General features: G+C 46.8%; 1 protein-coding gene across 8 annotated transcripts in view; it reads right to left on the reverse strand.

The window, feature by feature from the left end:
* Nucleotides 1-281: 281 nt before the first annotated feature.
* Nucleotides 282-21186, reverse strand: part of PIGV (phosphatidylinositol glycan anchor biosynthesis class V) — a 93144-nt gene continuing 72239 nt past the window's right edge. For 7 of the 8 annotated variants that reach the window (XM_063954654.1, XM_063954651.1, XM_063954647.1 and 4 more), the window contains 3 exons: nucleotides 14849-14966; nucleotides 13681-14772; nucleotides 282-636 (listed from right to left, as the gene is read on the reverse strand). In XM_063954654.1, the coding sequence (XP_063810724.1) occupies nucleotides 394-636; nucleotides 13681-14772; nucleotides 14849-14929 (1416 nt within the window). In that variant the 5' untranslated portion in view covers nucleotides 14930-14966 and the 3' untranslated portion in view covers nucleotides 282-393. Of the gene's footprint in view, nucleotides 637-13680; nucleotides 14773-14848; nucleotides 14967-15171; nucleotides 15244-21186 lie in introns of all 8 variants that reach the window. The other variant, XM_063954649.1, reaches the window with a different exon arrangement.

The following is a 21186-nucleotide window of genomic DNA, read 5'->3' on the forward strand; positions in this document are numbered from 1 at the left end:
TAGTACGTGATGTGGGTCCCCCTGAATCAGAGGATACAATGAAGCTACAGTGACAATCTGGATTTAGCTCTTTGCCTGTAAGGTCTGACTTGTTATATCCTATTACCAATGCTACCCAAAGGCACCATTTTATACACATATTGTTGCAATTACAGTTACAACATTCAATGAATTAATATGTCCACCTATATCTTGTATTACCTCATACCACAAGAAAATACAACCACACTATATTCTGTGCTCCTAAATACAGTATAAGCTTAAAAATTGTTGGAAGCCACTTTAAAGGAATTACACATTTATTTTGCATAATACACTATATACATATTTATTTACAACACGGATTACTGACAGTATGCACATTTACTTCCTATCCGTCCATGTACACTACACCTATGTCCATGGGAGGAAGTTCACATGTAAGGCTGTTCCAATCACCCAATATCCTACAAAATAACCAAGAAGAATCTTTGTCCATTGCTGCAGAGAAGTCCAGGCCCCAAGTAGGCGAAGGACTGGGTTAGAGGCAGTGTTACCCTTCTTGAGTCCCCATACCCATGGCTCATTCTTCTGCAGCATGTGAGAACAGAACCAAAAGAGCACAGGACTGGAAGAGAACAGAAGCCTGGTGAGAACCTGTATGGGAGAGAAAGAGATTAGGAGCACAAAACACATTCATATTGTTACCATGTTCTTGGTGGGCTGTAGTATAATCTGTCTGCTTTCATATAATACTGCAGCATGAGAAAATAAGATTTTACTTACCGACAAATCTATTTCTCGTAGTCCGTAGTGGATGCTGGGGACTCCGTCAGGACCATGGGGATTAGCGGCTCCGCAGGAGACAGGGCACAAAAATAAAGCTTTAGGATCAGGTGGTGTGCACTGGCTCCTCCCCCTATGACCCTCCTCCAAGCCTCAGTTAGGATACTGTGCCCGGACGAGCGTACACAATAAGGAAGGATTTTGAATCCCGGGTAAGACTCATACCAGCCACACCAATCACACCGTACAACTTGTGATCTGAACCCAGTTAACAGTATGACAAACGTAGGAGCCTCTGAACAGACGGCTCACAACAATAACAACCCGATTTTTTTTGTAACAATAACTATGTACAAGTATTGCAGACAATCCGCACTTGGGATGGGCGCCCAGCATCCACTACGGACTACGAGAAATAGATTTATCGGTAAGTAAAATCTTATTTTCTCTGACGTCCTAGTGGATGCTGGGGACTCCGTCAGGACCATGGGGATTATACCAAAGCTCCCAAACGGGCGGGAGAGTGCGGATGACTCTGCAGCACCGAATGAGAGAACTCCAGGTCCTCTTTAGCCAGGGTATCAAATTTGTAGAATTTTACAAACGTGTTCTCCCCCGACCACGTAGCTGCTCGGCAGAGTTGTAATGCCGAGACCCCTCGGGCAGCCGCCCAGGATGAGCCCACCTTCCTTGTGGAATGGGCCTTGACAGATTTAGGCTGTGGCAGGCCTGCCACAGAATGTGCAAGTTGAATTGTGCTACAAATCCAACGAGCAATCGTCTGCTTAGAAGCAGGAGCACCCAGCTTGTTGGGTGCATATAGTATAAACAGCGAGTCAGATTTTCTGACTCCAGCCGTCCTTGAAATATATATTTTCAATGCCCTGACAACGTCCAGCAACTTGGAATCCTCCAAATCGCTAGTAGCCGCAGGCACCACAATAGGCTGGTTCAGGTGAAACGCTGACACCACCTTAGGCAGAAACTGAGGACGCGTCCGCAGTTCTGCCCTGTCCGAATAGAAAATCAGATATGGGCTTTTATACGATAAAGCCGCCAATTCTGACACTCTCCTGGCTGAAGCCAGGGCCAGTAGCATGGTTACATTCCATGTAAGATATTTCAAATCCACCGATTTGAGTGGCTCAAACCAATGGGATTTGAGAAAATCCAAAACTACATTAAGGTCCCACGGAGCCACTGGGGGCACAACCGGGGGCTGTATATGTAGTACTCCTTTTACAAAAGTCTGGACTTCAGGAACTGAAACCAATTCTTTCTGGAAGAAAATCGACAGGGCCGAAATTTGAACCTTAATGGACCCCAATTTGAGGCCCATAGACAATCCTGTTTGTAGGAAATGTAGGAATCGACCCAATTGAAATTCCTCCGTGGGGGCCTTCCTGGCCTCACACCACGCAACATATTTTCTCCAAATGCGGTGATAATGTTGTGTAGTCACCTCCTTCCTGGCTTTTACCAGTGTAGGAATGACCTCTTCCGGAATGCCTTTTTCCCTTAGAATTCGGCGTTCAACCGCCATGCCGTCAAACGCAGCCGCGGTAAGTCTTGGAACAGACACGGTCCCTGCTGAAGCAGGTCCCGTCTTAGAGGTAGAGGCCACGGATCTTCCGTGAGCATCTCCTGAAGTTCCGGGTACCAAGTTCTTCTTGGCCAATCCGGAGCCACGAGTATCGTTCTTACTCCCCTTTGCCGTATAATTCTCAGTACTTTTGGTATGAGAGGCAGAGGAGGAAACACATACACTGACTGGAACACCCACGGTGTTACCAGAGCGTCCACAGTTATTGCCTGAGGGTCTCTTGACCTGGCGCAATACCTGTCCCGTTTTTTGTTGAGGCGAGACGCCATCATATCCACCTTTGGTTTTTCCCAACGGTTCACAATCATGTGGAAGACTTCTGGATGAAGTCCCCACTCTCCCGGGTGTAGATCGTGTCTGCTGAGGAAGTCTGCTTCCCAGTTGTCCACTCCCGGAATGAACACTGCTGACAGTGCTATCACATGATCTTCCGCCCAGCGAAGAATCCTTGCAGCTTCTGCCATTGCTCTCCTGCTTCTTGTGCCGCCCTGTCTGTTTACGTGGGCGACTGCCGTGATGTTGTCCGACTGGATCAACACCGGCTGACCCTGAAGCAGGGGTTTTGCCAGGCTTAGAGCATTGTAAATCGCTCTTAGCTCCAGTATATTTATGTGAAGAGACATCTCCAGGCTTGACCATACTCCCTGGAAGTTTCTTCCCTGTGTGACCGCTCCCCAGCCTCTCAGACTGGCATCCGTGGTCACCAGGACCCAGTCCTGTATGCCGAATCTGCGGCCCTCTAACAGATGAGCACTCTGCAACCACCACAGAAGAGACACCCTTGTCCGTGGCGATAAGGTTATCCGCTGATGCATCTGCAGATGCGATCCGGACCATTTGTCCAGCAGATCCCACTGAAAAGTTCTTGCGTGAAATCTGCCAAATGGAATCGCTTCGTAAGAAGCCACCATTTTTCCCAGGACCCTTGTGCAATGATGCACTGACACTTTTCCTGGTTTTAGGAGGTTCCTGACTAGCTCGGATAACTCCCTGGCTTTCTTCTCCGGGAGAAACACCTTTTTCTGGACTGTGTCCAGAATCATCCCTAGGAACAGCAGACGTGTCGTCGGAAACAGCTGCGGTTTTGGAATATTTAGAATCCACCCGTGCTGTCGTAGAACTACTTGAGATAGTGCTACTCCGACCTCCAACTGTTCTCTGGACCTTGCCCTTATCAGGAGATCGTCCATTTTCTTTGAAGAAGAATCATCATTTCGGCCATTACCTTGGTAAGGACCCGGGGTGCCGTGGACAATCCAACCGGCAGCGTCTGAAACTGATAGTGACAGTTCTGTACCATGAACCTGAGGTACCCTCGGTGAGAAGGGCAAATTGGGACATGGAGGTAAGCATCTGTCCCCGGACACCATATAGTCCCCTTTTTCCTGGTTCGCTATCACTGCTCTGAGTGACTCCATCTTGATTTGAACCTTTTTATGTAAGTGTTCAAATATTTCAGATTTAGAATAGGTCTCACCGAGCCGTCTGGCTTCAGTACCACAATATAGTGTGGAATAATACCCCTTTCCTTGTTGTAGGAGGGGTACTTTGATTATCACCTGCTGGGAATACAGCTTGTGAATTGTTTCCACTACTGCCTCCCTGTCGGAGGGAGACGTTGGTAAAGCAGACTTCAGGAACCTGCGAGGGGGAGACGTCTCGAATTTCCAATCTGTACCCCTGGGATACTACTTGTAGGATCCAGGGGTCCACTTGCGAGTGAGCCCACTGCGTGCTGAAACTCTTGAGACGACCCCCCACGCACCTGAGTCCGCTTGTACGGCCCCAGCGTCATGCTGAGGACTTGGCAGAAGCGGTGGAGGGCTTCTGTTCCTGGGAATGGGCTGCCTGCTGCAGTCTTCTTCCCTTTCCTCTATCCCATGGCAGATATGACTGGCCTTTTGACCGCTTGCCCTTATGGGGACGAAAGGACTGAGGCTGAAAAGACGTTGTCTTTTTCTCATTTATACGGCAATACTTCCATGTGCCGTTTGGAATCTGCATCACCTGACCACTGTCGTGTCCATAAACAACTTCTGGCAGATATGGACATCGCACTTACTCTTGATGCCAGAGTGCAAATATCCCTCTGTGCATCTCGCATATATAGAAATGCATCCTTTAAATGCTCTATAGTCAATAAAATACTGTCCCTGTCAAGGGTATCAATATTTTCAGTCAGGGAATCCGACCAAGCCACCCCAGCGCTGCACATCCAGGCTGAGGCGATCGCTGGTCGCAGTATAACACCAGTATGTGTGTATATACTTTTTAGGATATTTTCCAGCCTCCTATCAGCTGGCTCCTTGAGGGCGGCCCTATCTGGAGACGGTACCGCCACTTGTTTTGGTAAGCGTGTGAGCGCCTTATCCACCCTAAGGGGTGTTTCCCAACGCGCCCTAACTTCTGGCGGGAAAGGGTATACCGCCAATAATTTTCTATCGGGGGAAACCCACGCATCATCACACACTTCATTTAATTTATCTGATTCAGGAAAAACTACAGGTAGTTTTTTCACACTCCACAAAATACCCTTTTTTGTGGTACTTGTAGTATCAGAAATATGTAACACCTCCTTCATTGCCCTTAACAAGTAACGTGTGGCCCTAAAAGAAAAATACGTTTGTTTCTTCACCGTCGACACTGGAGTCAGTGTCCGTGTCTGTGTCGACCGACTGAGGTAAAAAGACGTTTTAACGCCCCTGACGGTGTTTGAGACGCCTGGACAGGTACTAATTGGTTTGCCGGCCGTCTCATGTCGTCAACCGACCTTGCAGCGTGTTGACATTATCACGTAATTCCTTAAATAAGCCATCCATTCCGGTGTCGACTCCCTAGAGAGTGACATCACCATTACAGGCAATTGCTCCGCCTCCTCACCAACATCGTCCTCATACATGTCGACACACACGTACCGACACACAGCACACACACAGGGAATGATCTGATAGAGGACAGGACCCCACTAGCCCTTTGGAGAGACAGAGGGAGAGTTTGCCAGCACACACCAAAACGCTATAATTATACAGGGATAACCTTTATATAAGTGTTTTTCCCTTATAGCATCTTAATATATATAATCATATCGCCAAATAAGTGCCCCCCCTCTCTGTTTTAACCCTGTTTCTGTAGTGCAGTGCAGGGGAGAGCCTGGGAGCCTTCCCACCAGCATTTCTGTGAGGGAAAATGGCGCTGTGTGCTGAGGAGAATAGGCCCCGCCCCCTTTTCGGCGGGCTTCTTCTCCCGTTTTTCTGAGACCTGGCAGGGGTTAAATACATCCATATAGCCCCAGGGGCTATATGTGATGTATCTTTTAGCCAGTATAGGTATTTCATTGCTGCCCAGGGCGCCCCCCACAGCGCCCTGCACCCTCAGTGACCGCTGGTGTGAAGTGTGTGACAACAATGGCGCACAGCTGCAGTGCTGTGCGCTACCTCATGAAGACTGAAAAGTCTTCTGCCGCCGGTTTCTGGACCTCTTCACTTTTCGGCATCTGCAAGGGGGTCGACGGCGCGGCTCCGGGACCGGACTCCATGGCTGGGCCTGTGTTCGATCCCTCTGGAGCTAATGGTGTCCAGTAGCCTAAGAAGCCAATCCATCCTGCACGCAGGTGAGTTCACTTCTTCTCCCCTAAGTCCCTCGTTGCAGTGAGCCTGTTGCCAGCAGGACTCACTGAAAATAAAAAACCTAATAACTTTTTCTAAGCAGCTCTTTAGGAGAGCCACCTAGATTGCACCCTGCTCGGACGGGCACAAAAACCTAACTGAGGCTTGGAGGAGGGTCATAGGGGGAGGAGCCAGTGCACACCACCTGATCCTAAAGCTTTATTTTTGTGCCCTGTCTCCTGCGGAGCCGCTAATCCCCATGGTCCTGACGGAGTCCCCAGCATCCACTAGGACGTCAGAGAAATGGGCAGAACAGGAACTAGTCAGTACACATTATCCATGCAAATACTGTACATCATTATGTGCAACTGGTTTTGGAAGATAGTGTCAGGCAGTGTCAAGCTGGAAGCTATGTCCCTGGCCTAACACTCATGTATGCTGTGGTTCTCCCACTATTTATTTTGAAATTGTTCAAAACTGGGGAATCCATGTGGGATACATAAACCATCTTTCATGCACCTCAATTCACAATCTCCCTCATTTGCTGTGGCAGTCTCAAGGGATGGCCAGTCTCACTTCTCAATTTACAAAATATTACACAACTGTAATAGTGACCCTTGTAGACGTGTCTAAAGCAGGGCCCACAGTCACCCCCCCTTCCTGTCAGCAGCAGCTTCATTCTCCAGCCAGCACACGCTGCTGTGTGCTTAGCAGCAGTCTCTTCTGTCTGTGCGGAGGGGTGGCAATCACACTGATCGCAACTCTCCCACCCCCCACCCCCTGGATTTGCCCCTGGCTGAGAGGCACGATAGCATCACCCAAAATCTGCGTCAGCACAGCTGCAAAATAAGAATTTACTTACCGATAATTCTATTTCTCTGAGTCCGTAGTGGATGCTGGGGTTCCTGAAAGGACCATGGGGAATAGCGGCTCCGCAGGAGACAGGGCACAAAAAGTAAAGCTTTAGGATCAGGTGGTGTGCACTGGCTCCTCCCCCTATGACCCTCCTCCAAGCCTCAGTTAGGATACTGTGCCCGGACGAGCGTACACAATAAGGAAGGATTTTGAATCCCGGGTAAGACTCATACCAGCCACACCAATCACACTGTACAACCTGTGATCTGAACCCAGTTAACAGTATGATAACAGCGGAGCCTCTGAAAAGATGGCTCACAACAATAATAACCCGATTTTTGTAACTATGTACAAGTAATGCAGATAATCCGCACTTGGGATGGGCGCCCAGCATCCACTACGGACTCCGAGAAATAGAATTATCGGTAAGTAAATTCTTATTTTCTCTATCGTCCTAGTGGATGCTGGGGTTCCTGAAAGGACCATGGGGATTATACCAAAGCTCCCAAACGGGCGGGAGAGTGCGGATGACTCTGCAGCACCGAATGAGAGAACTCCAGGTCCTCCTTAGCCAGGGTATCAAATTTGTAGGATTTTACAAACGTGTTTGCCCCTGACTAAATAGCCGCTCGGCAAAGTTGTAAAGCCGAGACCCCTCGGGCAGCCGCCCAAGATGAGCCCACCTTCCTTGTGGAATGGGCATTTACATATTTTGGCTGTGGCAGGCCTGCCACAGAATGTGCAAGCTGAATTGTATTACACATCCAACTAGCAATAGTCTGCTTAGAAGCAAGAGCACCCAGTTTGTTGGGTGCATACAGGATAACAGCAAGTCAGTTTTCCTGACTCCAGCCGTCCTGGAACCTATACTTTCAGGGCCCTGACAACATCCAGCAACTTGGAGTCCTCCAAGTCCCTAGTAGGCGCAAGGCACCACAATAAGCTGGTTCAGGTGAAACACTGACACCACCTTAGGGAGAGAACTGGGGACGAGTCCGCAGCTCTGCCCTGTCCGAATGGACAAACAGATATGGGCTTTTTTGAGAAAAAACCCACCAATTTGACACTCGCCTGGCCCAGGCCAGGGCCAAGAGCATGGTCACTTTTCATGTGAGATGCTTCAAATCCACAGATTTGACTGGTTTTAAACCAATGTGATTTGAGGAATCCCAGAACTACGTTAAGATCCCACAGTGCCACTGGAGGCACAAAAGGGGGTTGTATATGCAATACTCCCTTGACAAACTTCTGGACTTCAGGAACTGAAGCCAATTCTTTCTGGAAGAAAATCGACAGGGCCGAAATTTGAACCTTAATGGGCCCCAATTTGAGGCCCATAGACACTCCTGTTTGCAGGAAATGCAGGAATCGACCGAGTTGAAATTTCTTCGTGGGGCCTTCCTGGCCTCACACCACGCAACATATTTTCGCCACATGTGGTGATAATGTTGTGCGGTCACCTCCTTCCTGGCTTTGACCAGGGTAGGAATGACCTCTTCCGGAATGCCTTTTTCCCTTAGGATCCGGCGTTCCACCGCCATGCCGTCAAACGCAGCTGCGGTAAGTCTTGGAACAGACATGGTACTTGCTGAAGCAAGTCCCTTCTTAGCGGCAGAGGCCATAAGTCCTCTGTGAGCATCTCTTGAAGTTCCGGGTACCAAGTCCTTCTTGGCCAATCCGAAGCCATGAGTATAGTTCTTACTCCTCTACGTCTTATAATTCTCAGTACCTTAGGTATGAGAAGCAGAGGAGGGAACACATACACCGAATGGTACACCCACGGTGTTACCAGAACGTCCACAGCTATTGCCTGAGGGTCTCTTGACCTGGCGCAATACCTGTCCCGTTTTTTGTTCAGACGGGACGCCATCATGTCCACCTTTGGTATTTCCCAACGGTTCACAATCATGTGGAAAAACTTCCCGATGAAGTTTCCACTCTCCCGGGTGGAGGTCGTGCCTGCTGAGGAAGTCTGCTTCCCAGTTTCCACTCCCGGAATGAAACACTGCTGACAGTGCTATCACATGATTTTCCGCCCAGCGAAAAGTCCTTGCAGTTTTTGCCATTGCCCTCCTGCTTCTTGTGCCGCCCTGTCTGTTTACGTGGGCGACTGCCGTGATGTTTTTCCCACTGGATCAATACCGGCTGACCTTGAAGCAGAGGTCTTGCTAAGCTTAGAGCATTATAAATTTACCCTTAGCTCCAGTATATTTATGTGGAGAAAAGTCTCCAGACTTGATCACACTCCCTGGAAATTTTTTCCTTGTGTGACTGCTCCCCAGCCTCTCGGGCTGGCCTCCGTGGTCACCAGCATCCAATCCTGAATGCCGAATCTGCGGCCCTCTAGAAGATGAGCACTCTGTAACCACCACAGGAGAGACACCCTTGTCCTTGGATATAGGGTTATCCGCTGATGCATCTGAAGATGCGATCCGGACCATTTGTCCAGCAGATCCCACTGAAAAGTTCTTGCGTGAAATCTGCCGAATGGAATTGCTTCGTAGGAAGCCACCATTTTTACCAGGACCCTTGTGCAATGATGCACTGACACTTTTCCTGGTTTTAGGAGGTTCTTGACTAGCTCGGATAACTCCCTGGCTTTCTCTTCCGGGAGAAACACCTTTTTCTGGACTGTGTCCAGAATCATCCCTAGGCACAGCAGACGTGTCGTCAGGATCAGCTGCGATTTTGGAATATTTAGAATCCATCCGTGCTGTTGTAGCAGTATCCGAGATAGTGCTACTCCGACCTCCAACTGTTCCCTGGACTTTGCCCTTATCAGGAGATCGTCCAAGTAAGGGGTAATTAAGACGCCTTTTCTTCAAAGAAGAATCATCATTTCGGCCATTACCTTGGTAAAGACCCGGGGTGCCGTGGACAATCCAAACGGCAGCGTCTGAAACTGACAGTGACAGTTCTATACCACGAACCTGAGGTACCCTTAGTGAGAAGGGCAAATTTGGGACATGGAGGTAAGCATCCCTGATGTCACGGGACACTATATAGTCCCCTTCTTCCTGGTTCGTTATCACTGCTCTGAGTGACTCCATCTTGATTTGAACCTTTGTAAGTGTTCAAATTTTTTTAGATTTAGAATAGGTCTCACCTAGCCTTCTGGCTTCAGTACCACAATATAGTGTGGAATAATACCCCTTTCCTTGTTGTAGGAGGGGTAATTTGATTATCACCTGCTGGGAATACAGCTTGTGAATTTTTTTCCATACTGCCTCCTTGTCGGAGGGATACCTTGGTAAAGCAGACTTCAGGAGCCTGCGAGGGGGAAACGTTTCGACATTCCAATCTGTACCCCTGGGATACTACTTGTAGGATCCAGGGGTCCTGTACGGTCCCAGCGTCATGCTGAGAGCTTGGCAGAAGCGGTGGAAGGCTTCTGTTCCTGGGAATGGGCTGCCTGCTGCAGTCTTCTTCCCTTTCCTCTATCCCTGGGCAAATATGACTCTTATAGGGACGAAAGGACTGAGGCTGAAAAGACGGTGTCTTTTTCTGCAGAGATGTGACTTAGGGTAAAAACTGTGGATTTTCCAGCAGTTGCCGTGGCCACCAGGTCCGATGGACCGACCCCAAATAACTCCTCTTCCTTTATACGGCAATACACCTTTGTGCCGTTTGGAATCTGCATCACCTGACCACTGTCGTGTCCATAAACATCTTCTGGCAGATATGGACATCGCACTTACTCTTGATGCCAGAGTGCAAATATCCCTCTGTGCATCTCGCATATATAGAAATGCATCCTTTAAATGCTCTATAGTCAATAAAATACTGTCCCTGTCAAGGGTATCAATATTTTTAGTCAGGGAATCCGACCAAGCCACCCCAGCTCTGCACATCCAGGCTGAGGCGATCGCTGGTCGCAGTATAACACCAGTATGTGTGTATATACTTTTATATGATATTTTCCAGCCTCCTGTCAGCTGGCTCCTTGAGGACGGCCCTATCTATAGACGGTACCGCCACTTGTTTTGATAAGCGTGTGAGCGCCTTATCCACCCTAAGGGGTGTTTCCCAACGCGCCCTAACTTCTGGCGGGAAAGGGTATACCGCCAATAATTTTCTATCGGGGGGAACCCACGCATCATCACACACTTCAATTAATTTATCTGATTCAGGAAAAACTACAGGTAGTTTTTTCACATCCCACATAATACCCTCTTTTGTGGTACTTGTAGTATCAGAAATATGTAACACCTCCTTCATTGCCCTTAACGTGTGGCCCTAATAAGGAATACGTTTGTTTATTCACCGTCGACACTGGATTCAGTGTCCGTGTCTGTGTCGACCGACTAAGGTAAACGGGCGTTTTAAAACCCCTGACGGTGTTTTTGAGACGTCTGGACCGGTACTAATTGTTTGTCGGCCGTCTCATGTCGTCAACCGACCTTGCAGCGTGTTGACATTATCACGTAATTCCCTAAATAAGCCATCCATTCCGGTGTCGACTCCCTAGAGAGTGACATCACCATTACAGGCAATTGCTCCGCCTCCTCACCAACATCGTCCTCATACATGTCGACACACACGTACCGACACACAGCACACACACAGGGAATGCTCTGATAGAGGACAGGACCCACTAGCCCTTTGGAGAGACAGAGGGAGAGTTTGCCAGCACACACCAAAAAACGCTATAATTATATAGGGACAACCTTATATAAGTGTTTTCCCTTATAGCATCTTTTTATATATTTCTAACGCCAAATTAGTGCCCCCCCTCTCTGTTTTAACCCTGTTTCTGTAGTGCAGTGCAGGGGAGAGCCTGGGAGCCTTCCCTCCAGCCTTTCTGTGAGGGAAAATGGCGCTGTGTGCTGAGGAGATAGGCCCCGCCCCTTTTTCGGCGGGCTCGTCTCCCGCTCTTCAACGGATTCTGGCAGGGGTTAAATATCTCCATATAGCCCCCGGAGGCTATATGTGAGGTATTTTTTGCCAAAAAATAGGTTTACATTGCCTCCCAGGGCGCCCCCCTCCCAGCGCCCTGCACCCTCAGTGACTGCCGTGTGAAGTGTGCTGAGAGCAATGGCGCACAGCTGCAGTGCTGTGCGCTACCTTAAGAAGACTGAGGAGTCTTCTGCCGCCGATTCTGGACCTTCTTCTCTTTTCAGCATCTGCAAGGGGGCCGGCGGTGAGGCTCCGGTGACCATCCAGGCTGTACCTGTGATCGTCCCTCTGGAGCTAATGTCCAGTAGCCAAAGAAGCCAATCCATCCTGCACGCAGGTGAGTTCACTTCTTCTCCCCTAAGTCCCTCGTTGCAGTGATCCTGTTGCCAGCAGGACTCACTGTAAAATAAAAAACCTAAGCTAAACTTTTCTAAGCAGCTCTTTAGGAGAGCCACCTAGATTGCACCCTTCTCGGCCGGGCACAAAAATCTAACTGAGGCTTGGAGGAGGGTCATAGGGGGAGGAGCCAGTGCACACCACCTGATCCTAAAGCTTTACTTTTTGTGCCCTGTCTCCTGCGGAGCCGCTATTCCCCATGGTCCTTTCAGGAACCCCAGCATCCACTAGGACGATAGAGAAAAGATGTTTCACCCATCATTGCATAAAGGGTGTGGCCACATCTCTACACCCCTGTATACTGTCGAATCATGGACTCTTCACTCTACCATCCTTTCCGTCCTCCTCCTTGCCAATCCCACTTACCCAGTATCGCCACCCACTCCAGCCTATTGAGTTTATTCTTTTCAATGTAATTTCCCCCTGCATGTTACATGTCTCATCCTGCCTACTGTAACCATTGCAGTGCACCCTAGCTGGCTACCTCACCAGGCACTTTCGAAAGCAGGACGAACAACTCGCTGAGCTATTTATGCTGTGGGCATCTCATTACTTTTTATTTTATCTTTGTATGATTTGCTTATCGAACATTGTAACCAATGTAATGCTCCCAACATCTGGTGCAACTAAGATACAAATTCAGGCAACACACACACACACACACACACACACACACACACACACACACACACACACACACACACACACACACACACACAAAATACAATTGACTTTGGTGTGAAAAAAATAAAAACAGGATGTGGCCGCTACATTATAGCAATTCAAATTCAGATTTACCTAGTAATCAGTGCAAACTCGGGAAACGGTTGTTACATTTTGTCGCAACTAAGATACAAATTCAGGCAAAAAAAAAAACAAAAAAAAAAAAAAAAAGACACTTGGCGCAAGCTGGGTCACACGGGACCCGATGTGCTGAGAAGGGCTGTTTGGCCCGACTGCAGCAACAGTGTACTAGGACACACCTATATGACACTTGCATGTTTTCTGCTACCAAGCCTGGCGAGTGCCTTTCCTTTTTTTTTTTTTAATTGGTTGGGAAAGCCTGTACACTTGGGACTGGAGCCTACATCAGAGGGGTGTAGTATGAGTGGCCGGCGGCCAGGATCCAGGGGGCCAGCATACCAGCGCCAGGATCCCGACCGCCGGCATATCGACAGCTGGGCGAGCAATAAGGAGCCCCTAGCGGGCTTGCTGCGCTCGCCACGCTGCGGGCACGGTGGCGCGCTACGCTATTTATTCTCCCTTCAGAGTGGTTGTGGACCCCCAAGAGGGAGTATATGTGTCGGCATGCCGGAGCCAGTATGCTGGTCACCGGGATCCCGGCTGGTGGCATACTGAAGACCACCCCATCAGAGAATAGCACCCCTGCAGATGTCCTGTTAGTGCAAGACATTGCTTTTTGTGTGTGTGCATAATATATAGTTTATTTTTATGGAATGACCCATGAATTGCAAGACCACTGCCGCCATTTTCTCCTTTATTACACATATCTATCACAATCATCGCCCCTCCCAAAACATGACCTGTAACCTGTTTTACCTGCACATGCATACACAGGATTCCAAACCCTGTTAGAGCTGTAAGGTGAGCCACGTAGACAAAGACTCGTTGTCCAGTGTATCCATTAGAGTGCTTGGTCGTAACTTTCCATAGACCCAGAGTTCTGCATAGCTCTAGATTAGAAGCAACATATTCCAATACTGCACAGACACTCAGAAATATAACAGGTGCAGCTAGCAGGAAATTGGGCAGTTGATGCAGTTGTAAGTAGCGAAAAAGTCCAACGTTCCAATATTCACTCTGTATCTGAGAATATGCCACTGGAAAGCGGAATGAGCACCAGCTAGGAATAGGTGCCCTGCGCACACGGTATCCTTTCTCCACAGCCAGTTTTAGAAGCTCTTGGGGTACTGGCTCTTCTTCATGGGACACCTGGCAAAACCGGACATAACAGTAACTTTGAAAGAGGACAAATGGTAGCATTACCAAAAGAATTCCACACAGTTTCTTAATCAGTGGTCCAGAACTGCTTCTCCTCTGCACAACTGCCTTTAATCCAGAATGCAACAAGAAGCCAGCATTAACCAGTCCATTGGAACGAGTAGCTGTGGCAAGTGAGAAAAAAGCACAACCAACAAGGGTTCTAGACTTCTGCAGCTGCCACAACCCGCTGAAGGTAGCTAGTGCAAACAAACTCTCAGAGTAGGTAACAGTCATAAAAATGGAAGCTGGACTCAAGCAGAAGAGAAGTGCAGCAAGGAAAGAGGAGCGTCGTGACTGCAAAGTCACACATCCAAGACGGTACAAAGAGCATGCAGCCACTGTAGAGCAGAAACAGTTTAGAAGGGCAGATGAAAGCAACAATCGACTGCGCAGGGTGAGCACGCCTGCTAGTGGCAGAAGTGGTCCACGTGCTAGACCTGTTATAATAAGTGGGAGTAGGGGGAAGAAAGCCATGTTGTGCTCATACACATATCCATGCTCTGCAATAAAGAGGAAATGCTCTGCATCCCAACGTCCTAAACCTCCCAAAACCAGTTCTACTGCTCGGTCTCCAAGAGCACTTGGCGCAAGTCTTGGTGGAGAAAAGGCATCAGCAGCATGATCTGGTATAAGCAGATTGAACACTACCTAGTGTGGAAAAAAGACAAAAGATATTAAGCGTATGCTCTTGCACGCTACCAACAAACGTATACATTTCTCTCACCTGCATTAGGAGGGTTACTCCACGACAGCACAGAGAGAACCGTAAGATCTCCTGCAAAAATGGGTCATGTGTCTTCCACATTTCACAAAAGATCCCGCAGTGCTTCCAAAGTCAAGATCTGGAGGGAAAAAAAATTGCCAGGATATCTTCAAAATAAAACTATAAATCAGGCTAGTTTACCCTTCAACAGAATTCACCTTTGTTGGGGATGGCAAGAGGGGCAGGGTAATGGATGGGGGAACATATAGTGGTCAATTCATAGGAGTGAGATTTTTGAAAGTGTTTGATTTTTTTAAACTTGCATGCATTAAACAAATGCGCACCTGAGAATTGCAAGATCCAATACGAGTTGTCAATTTACAGTGAGGTTGCATGACTTTTCTACAACATGTGACCTGGGAGCGGTGCATCAAAAAAAAAAAAATTGCCCAAATAAGTCACAACTGAGATATCAGGATCATACAGAAAACTGCTAGTGGCCATAAAAAGTACTGGAGGTTTTTAAAAGATAAGAAAATGACTGATTGCGCTATCTCTCCAGGTGCGTATATGAATAAAGACACGTTTTTTTCCCACTTCTCTGGTGTTTATTTTAGTACAAACGTTATATCCCATACAGTAATATAATTAAAACTCAATATGCATGCATATTCATTATGAGCTCATTCTAAAATTTTTTTAATGCTAATAAAATAGTGATATTTCTGTTTTAAACAACCAGTGCTCAATCCTATCAGAGACAATTGGTACTAGTTCCACTCCTAATTTAATGCAACATAGCTTATGTACCCGCAGTGTTTAAACTGTATTTTTCCCAAGATTGAAAAACTCAGTTCTTTGTATAAGGACACAGTTTCCACAACTTTAAATGATGTTTTTCCCGGTTGTGTTAGAACTCAGTCTTTTGCATACGACCACAGTTCCTATTCATATATTATGCATAGTCCATATACTGACAGTTTTAGCACTGAAGTGAACCGCTTACCACCGTGTCCGTGGATACAGACGTGATGGGGAGATCCTCGCCGTGCACAGCGGTGATGGTTTGCTTTCTCACTCCCCGTCTGTCCTCCGTGGTGGCAGCGGTACTCGATGGTCTCTAACCCTCAGCTTGTTTGGGGCCGCTTGTATGTGGACGGTTTGCAGAGTGGACTCTCCACCTGGCTGGCCGAGTCTCCTCTGATTGCGGTACAGCATGGGCAGCAGGTGTGTGAGAGGTCTCGTTGATTGTCCTTAGCTCCCAATCCGGCAGGGTAGATCCCAAATAATAATGTCGCTGGTCACTTAGCAGGGTGAAAGGCAATTCTCTAACGCGTTTCGCACACAGGTGCTTCCTCAAAGAGTAATATACTTTCAATTTTCCAAGCTATATATACCTGACCACCCTGATTGATGTTCCTCCTATTGGTCCAGATTAAATCCCAGGTGCATTCTATCTTTAGTATTCTGCTATGTGCTGTTCGCTTTGATCTAATTACTACACCTGGAGCACTGATCATTACTAACAATTATAATAAAAATACATATGTGTAATATAAGGACATACATGTCTATCAAGGAGAGATATTATTGAATTCTAATTATTGATGTACCAAATTAAAAATAAATAAACAAATAAATAAATGCAATTAAGAATACACCACTTCTTGTCTCATGTTTCTAACACACCCCAGTCTTGAACTCAGGACCTCGCTAACGGTAAACCAACATCCTACCCATTGAGCTACTGGGTGTTCACGTTATCTCTCTGTACTATTTCTTCCTATATGATGTATCTTAACTCTTCTTTTTCTACCTTCTTTATTCAACGTTCTCTATATATCGAAAATTCCTTTAGTTTGAAAGACAAACATTTTTCATTGGTAGAACAAGCATTTTATAATCAACATCCCATATAACATTCTGACCCGACCCCACACTTAGTCATATGATTACCTAATTTAACTCTGTTCTATAATCATTTTTGGCCCGATTATCTGCCGGGGCTTTTTTCGCCTGGGTGTATATATCTTTTGGTCTATTCTCACCACACTCATTATCCATAGCGACTGCAGTTTATTCCATAATAGACACAGAAATATTTTACTAAAAATCAATTACAAACAACAAACCCAATTTATATGTTTTAATGGGTAGATATATCTGACACATCAATCAATCTCTCTATGGAGTCGAACTCCAGAGTTATTCTTCTAAGGATTTCAACCTTAACCACTCGACTACAGCATCCCCTACATTTGATGTAGATTTCTCTTTATTCTATATTTTGTATGGTATTATTTTACATAATGTCTAAAGCATCTCCTACCAAGAGGCTAATCCTTTCGTTTCAATTCTGCTTTTTTATTCATATATGCAGATGGAAAATATTAAATAACAACCACAATTAATGATATTCCTAGATTCTCTAATCCCCCTTTTTCTCTTTCTCTTTCCCCCACCTCCCACTTTCCTACTTTCTAACCGATAATCTGTTTCCTCATTAATATAACTAATACTATTGTACCCTAAATGATCAGTGGATCCCCTAAACAGGTTGATGGATAAATTGGGGGGTTCTATCTATGAAGGGTGAATATGCTTACATACCTCTACCTAATCTATTTACATAAAAAACTTTAATAAAAAAATTCGATATCCTACAACAAGATCGTGTTTTACAAAAAGCTATACATCCACAGTTGAAAGTTATTTTTAAGAAAAACAGAAATTTAAAATCACATTTAGCACCTAGCATGCTAAAAAACATGGACAAACCGGAAGCTAAAACAACATGGCTATCCACCATAAACCCTACTGGATGTTATAAATGTGGGAAAACTAATTGCATCACTTGTAGGTTTATGAGAAATAAAATTACAGAAATCAGGTCACATGTGAATAAGGAGGTCTTTAAAATTGAGGAATTTATTAACTGTAACACAGTCTATTGCATATATGTGTTACAGTGCCAATGTGGACTACAATATGTGGGTAGGACCACTAGAAGTTTGAAGACCAGGTTCAGAGAACATCGGTTAAACATTATGAAGAAGTACCCTTTTCACAGTGTGTCTAGACACATTACAGAAGAGCATGGAGGATTGATTGAAGGCCTCACAGTGGTAGGAGTACAGCATATCAAAAACACAAAAAGAGGGGGAGATAGATTCAGAACCTTGAGTTCTAAAGAAGCCTTTTGGATCTTTAAATTAAAAACCATTCATCCGTATGGATTGAATGAGAATATAGACTTTGAATCTTTTATGTAAATAGATTAGGTAGAGGTATGTAAGCATATTCACCCTTCATAGATAGAACCCCCCAATTTATCCATCAACCTGTTTAGGGGATCCACTGATCATTTAGGGTACAATAGTATTAGTTATATTAATGAGGAAACAGATTATCGGTTAGAAAGTAGGAAAGTGGGAGGTGGGGGAAAGAGAAAGAAAAAAAGGGGGATTAGAGAATCTAGGAATATCATTAATTGTGGTTGTTATTTAATATTTTCCATCTGCATATATGAATAAAAAAGCAGAATTGAAACGAAAGGATTAGCCTCTTGGTAGGAGATGCTTTAGACATTATGTAAAATAATACCATACAAAAATAAGAATTTACTCACCGGTAATTCTGTTTCTCGTAGTCCGTAGTGGATGCTGGGAACTCCGTAAGGACCATGGGGAATAGCGGGCTCCGAAGGAGGCTGGGCACTCTAGAAAGATCTTAGACTACCTGGTGTGCACTGGCCCCTCCCACTATGACCCTCCTCCAAGCCTCAGTTAGGTACTGTGCCCGGACGAGCGTACACAATAAGGAAGGATTTTGAATCCCGGGTAAGACTCATACCAGCCACACCAATCACACCGAACAACTCGTGATATGAAACCCAGTTAACAGTATGAAACGATAGAGCCTCTCAACAGACGGCTCAACAATAACCCGATTTAGTTAACAATAACTATGTACAAGTATTGCAGATAGACCGCACTTGGGATGGGCGCCCAGCATCCACTACGGACTACGAGAAACAGAATTACCGGTGAGTAAATTCTTATTTTCTCTAACGTCCTAGTGGATGCTGGGAACTCCGTAAGGACCATGGGGATTATACCAAAGCTCCCAAACGGGCGGGAGAGTGCGGATGACTCTGCAGCACCGAATGAGAGAACTCCAGGTCCTCCTCAGCCAGGGTATCAAATTTATAGAATTTTGCAAACGTGTTTGCCCCTGACCAAGTAGCTGCTCGGCAAAGTTGTAAAGCCGAGACCCCTCGGGCAGCCGCCCAAGATGAGCCCACCTTCCTTGTGGAATGGGCATTGACAGATTTAGGCTGTGGCAGGCCTGCCACAGTATGTGCAAGCTGAATTGTACTACAAATCCAACGAGCAATAGTCTGCTTAGAAGCAGGAGCACCCAGCTTGTTGGGTGCATATAGGATAAACAGCGAGTCAGATTTTCTGACTCCAGCCGTCCTGGAAACATATATTTGCAGGGCCCTGACAACGTCTAGCAACTTGGAGTCCTCCAAATCCTTAGTAGCCGCAGGCACCACAATAGGCTGGTTCAGGTGAAACGCTGACACCACCTTAGGGAGAAACTGGGGACGAGTCCTCAATTCTGCCCTATCCATATGAAAAATCAGATAAGGGCTTTTACATGATAAAGCCGCCAATTCTGACACTCGCCTGGCTGATGCCAAGGCCAATAACATGACCACTTTCCACGTGAGATATTTCAGATCCACGGTTTTTAGTGGCTCAAACCAATGTGATTTCAAGAAATTCAACATCACGTTGAGATCCCACGGTGCCACAGGAGGCACAAATGGGGGCTGAATATGCAGCACTCCTTTCACAAATGTCTGAACTTCAGGTACTGAAGCTAGTTCCTTTTGAAAGAAAATCGACAGAGCCGAGATCTGTACTTTAATGGAGCCTAGTTTTAGGCCCATATTCACTCCTGCTTGCAGGAAATGTAGAAATCGACCCAGTTGAAATTCCTCTGTTGGGGCCTTTTTGGCCTCGCACCATGCAACATATTTCCGCCATATGCGGTGATAATGTTTTGCCGTAACATCTTTCCTGGCTTTAATAAGCGTAGGAATGACTTCCTCCGGAATGCCCTTTTCCTTCAGGATCCGGCGTTCAACCGCCATGCCGTCAAACGCAGCCGCGGTAAGTCTTGGAACAGGCAGGGGCCCTGCTGTAGCAGGTCATGTCTGAGCGGCAGGGACCAAGGGTCCTCTGAGATCATCTCTTGAAGTTCCGGGTACCACGCTCTTCTTGGCCAATCCGGAACCACGAGAATTGTGTTTACTCCTCGCTTTCTTATTATTCTCAGTACCTTTGGTATGAGAGGTAGAGGAGGGAACACATATACTGACCGGTACACCCACGGTGTCACTAGGGCGTCCACCGCTATCGCCTGAGGGTCTCTTGACCTGGCGCAATACTTCTCTAGTTTTTTGTTTATGCGGGACGCCATCATGTCCACCTGTGGACGACCCCATTGATTTACAATCATTTTGAAGACTTCTGGATGAAGTCCCCACTCTCCCGGGTGGAGGTCGTGCCTGCTGAGAAAGTCTGCTTCCCAGTTGTCCACTCCCGGGATGAACACTGCTGACAGTGCTAGTACATGATTCTCCGCCCATCGGAGAATTTTTGTGGCTTCTGCCATCGCTGTCCTGCTTCTTGTGCCGCCTTGTCGATTCACATGGGCGACTGCCGTGATGTTGTCTGACTGGATCAGCACCGGCTGGTGTAGAAGCAGGGATTTTGCTTGACTTAGGGCATTGTAAATGGCCCTTAGTTCCAGAATATTTATGTGAAGGGCAGTCTCCTGACTTGACCATAGTCCCTGGAAATTTCTTCCCTTTGTGACTGCCCCCCAGCCCCGTAGGCTGGCATCCGTGGTCACCAGGACCCAGTCCTGTATGCCGAATCTGCGGCCCTCCAGAAGATGAGCACTGTTCAGCCACCACAGAAGAGACACCCTGGTTCGTGGAGACAGGGTTATTAAACGATGCATCTGAAGATGCGATCCGGACCACTTGTCCAACAGGTTCCACTGAAAGATTCTGGCATGGAACCTGCCGAATGGAATTGCTTCGTAAGAAGCTACCATCTTTCCCAGGACCCGCGTGCAGTGATGCACCGATACCTGTTTTGGTTTTAGGAGGTCTCTGACTAGAGAAGACAACTCCCTGGCTTTCTCCTCCGGGAGAAACACTTTTTTCTGGGCCGTATCCAGAATCATTCCCAGGAACATTAGACGTGTCGTGGGGACCAGCTGTGACTTTGGGATATTCAGAATCCAACCGTGCTGGCTCAGCACTTCCTGAGATAGTGCTA

Source organism: Pseudophryne corroboree, chromosome 2, assembly GCF_028390025.1.
Source record: "Pseudophryne corroboree isolate aPseCor3 chromosome 2, aPseCor3.hap2, whole genome shotgun sequence".
Lineage (NCBI taxonomy): Eukaryota > Metazoa > Chordata > Amphibia > Anura > Myobatrachidae > Pseudophryne > Pseudophryne corroboree.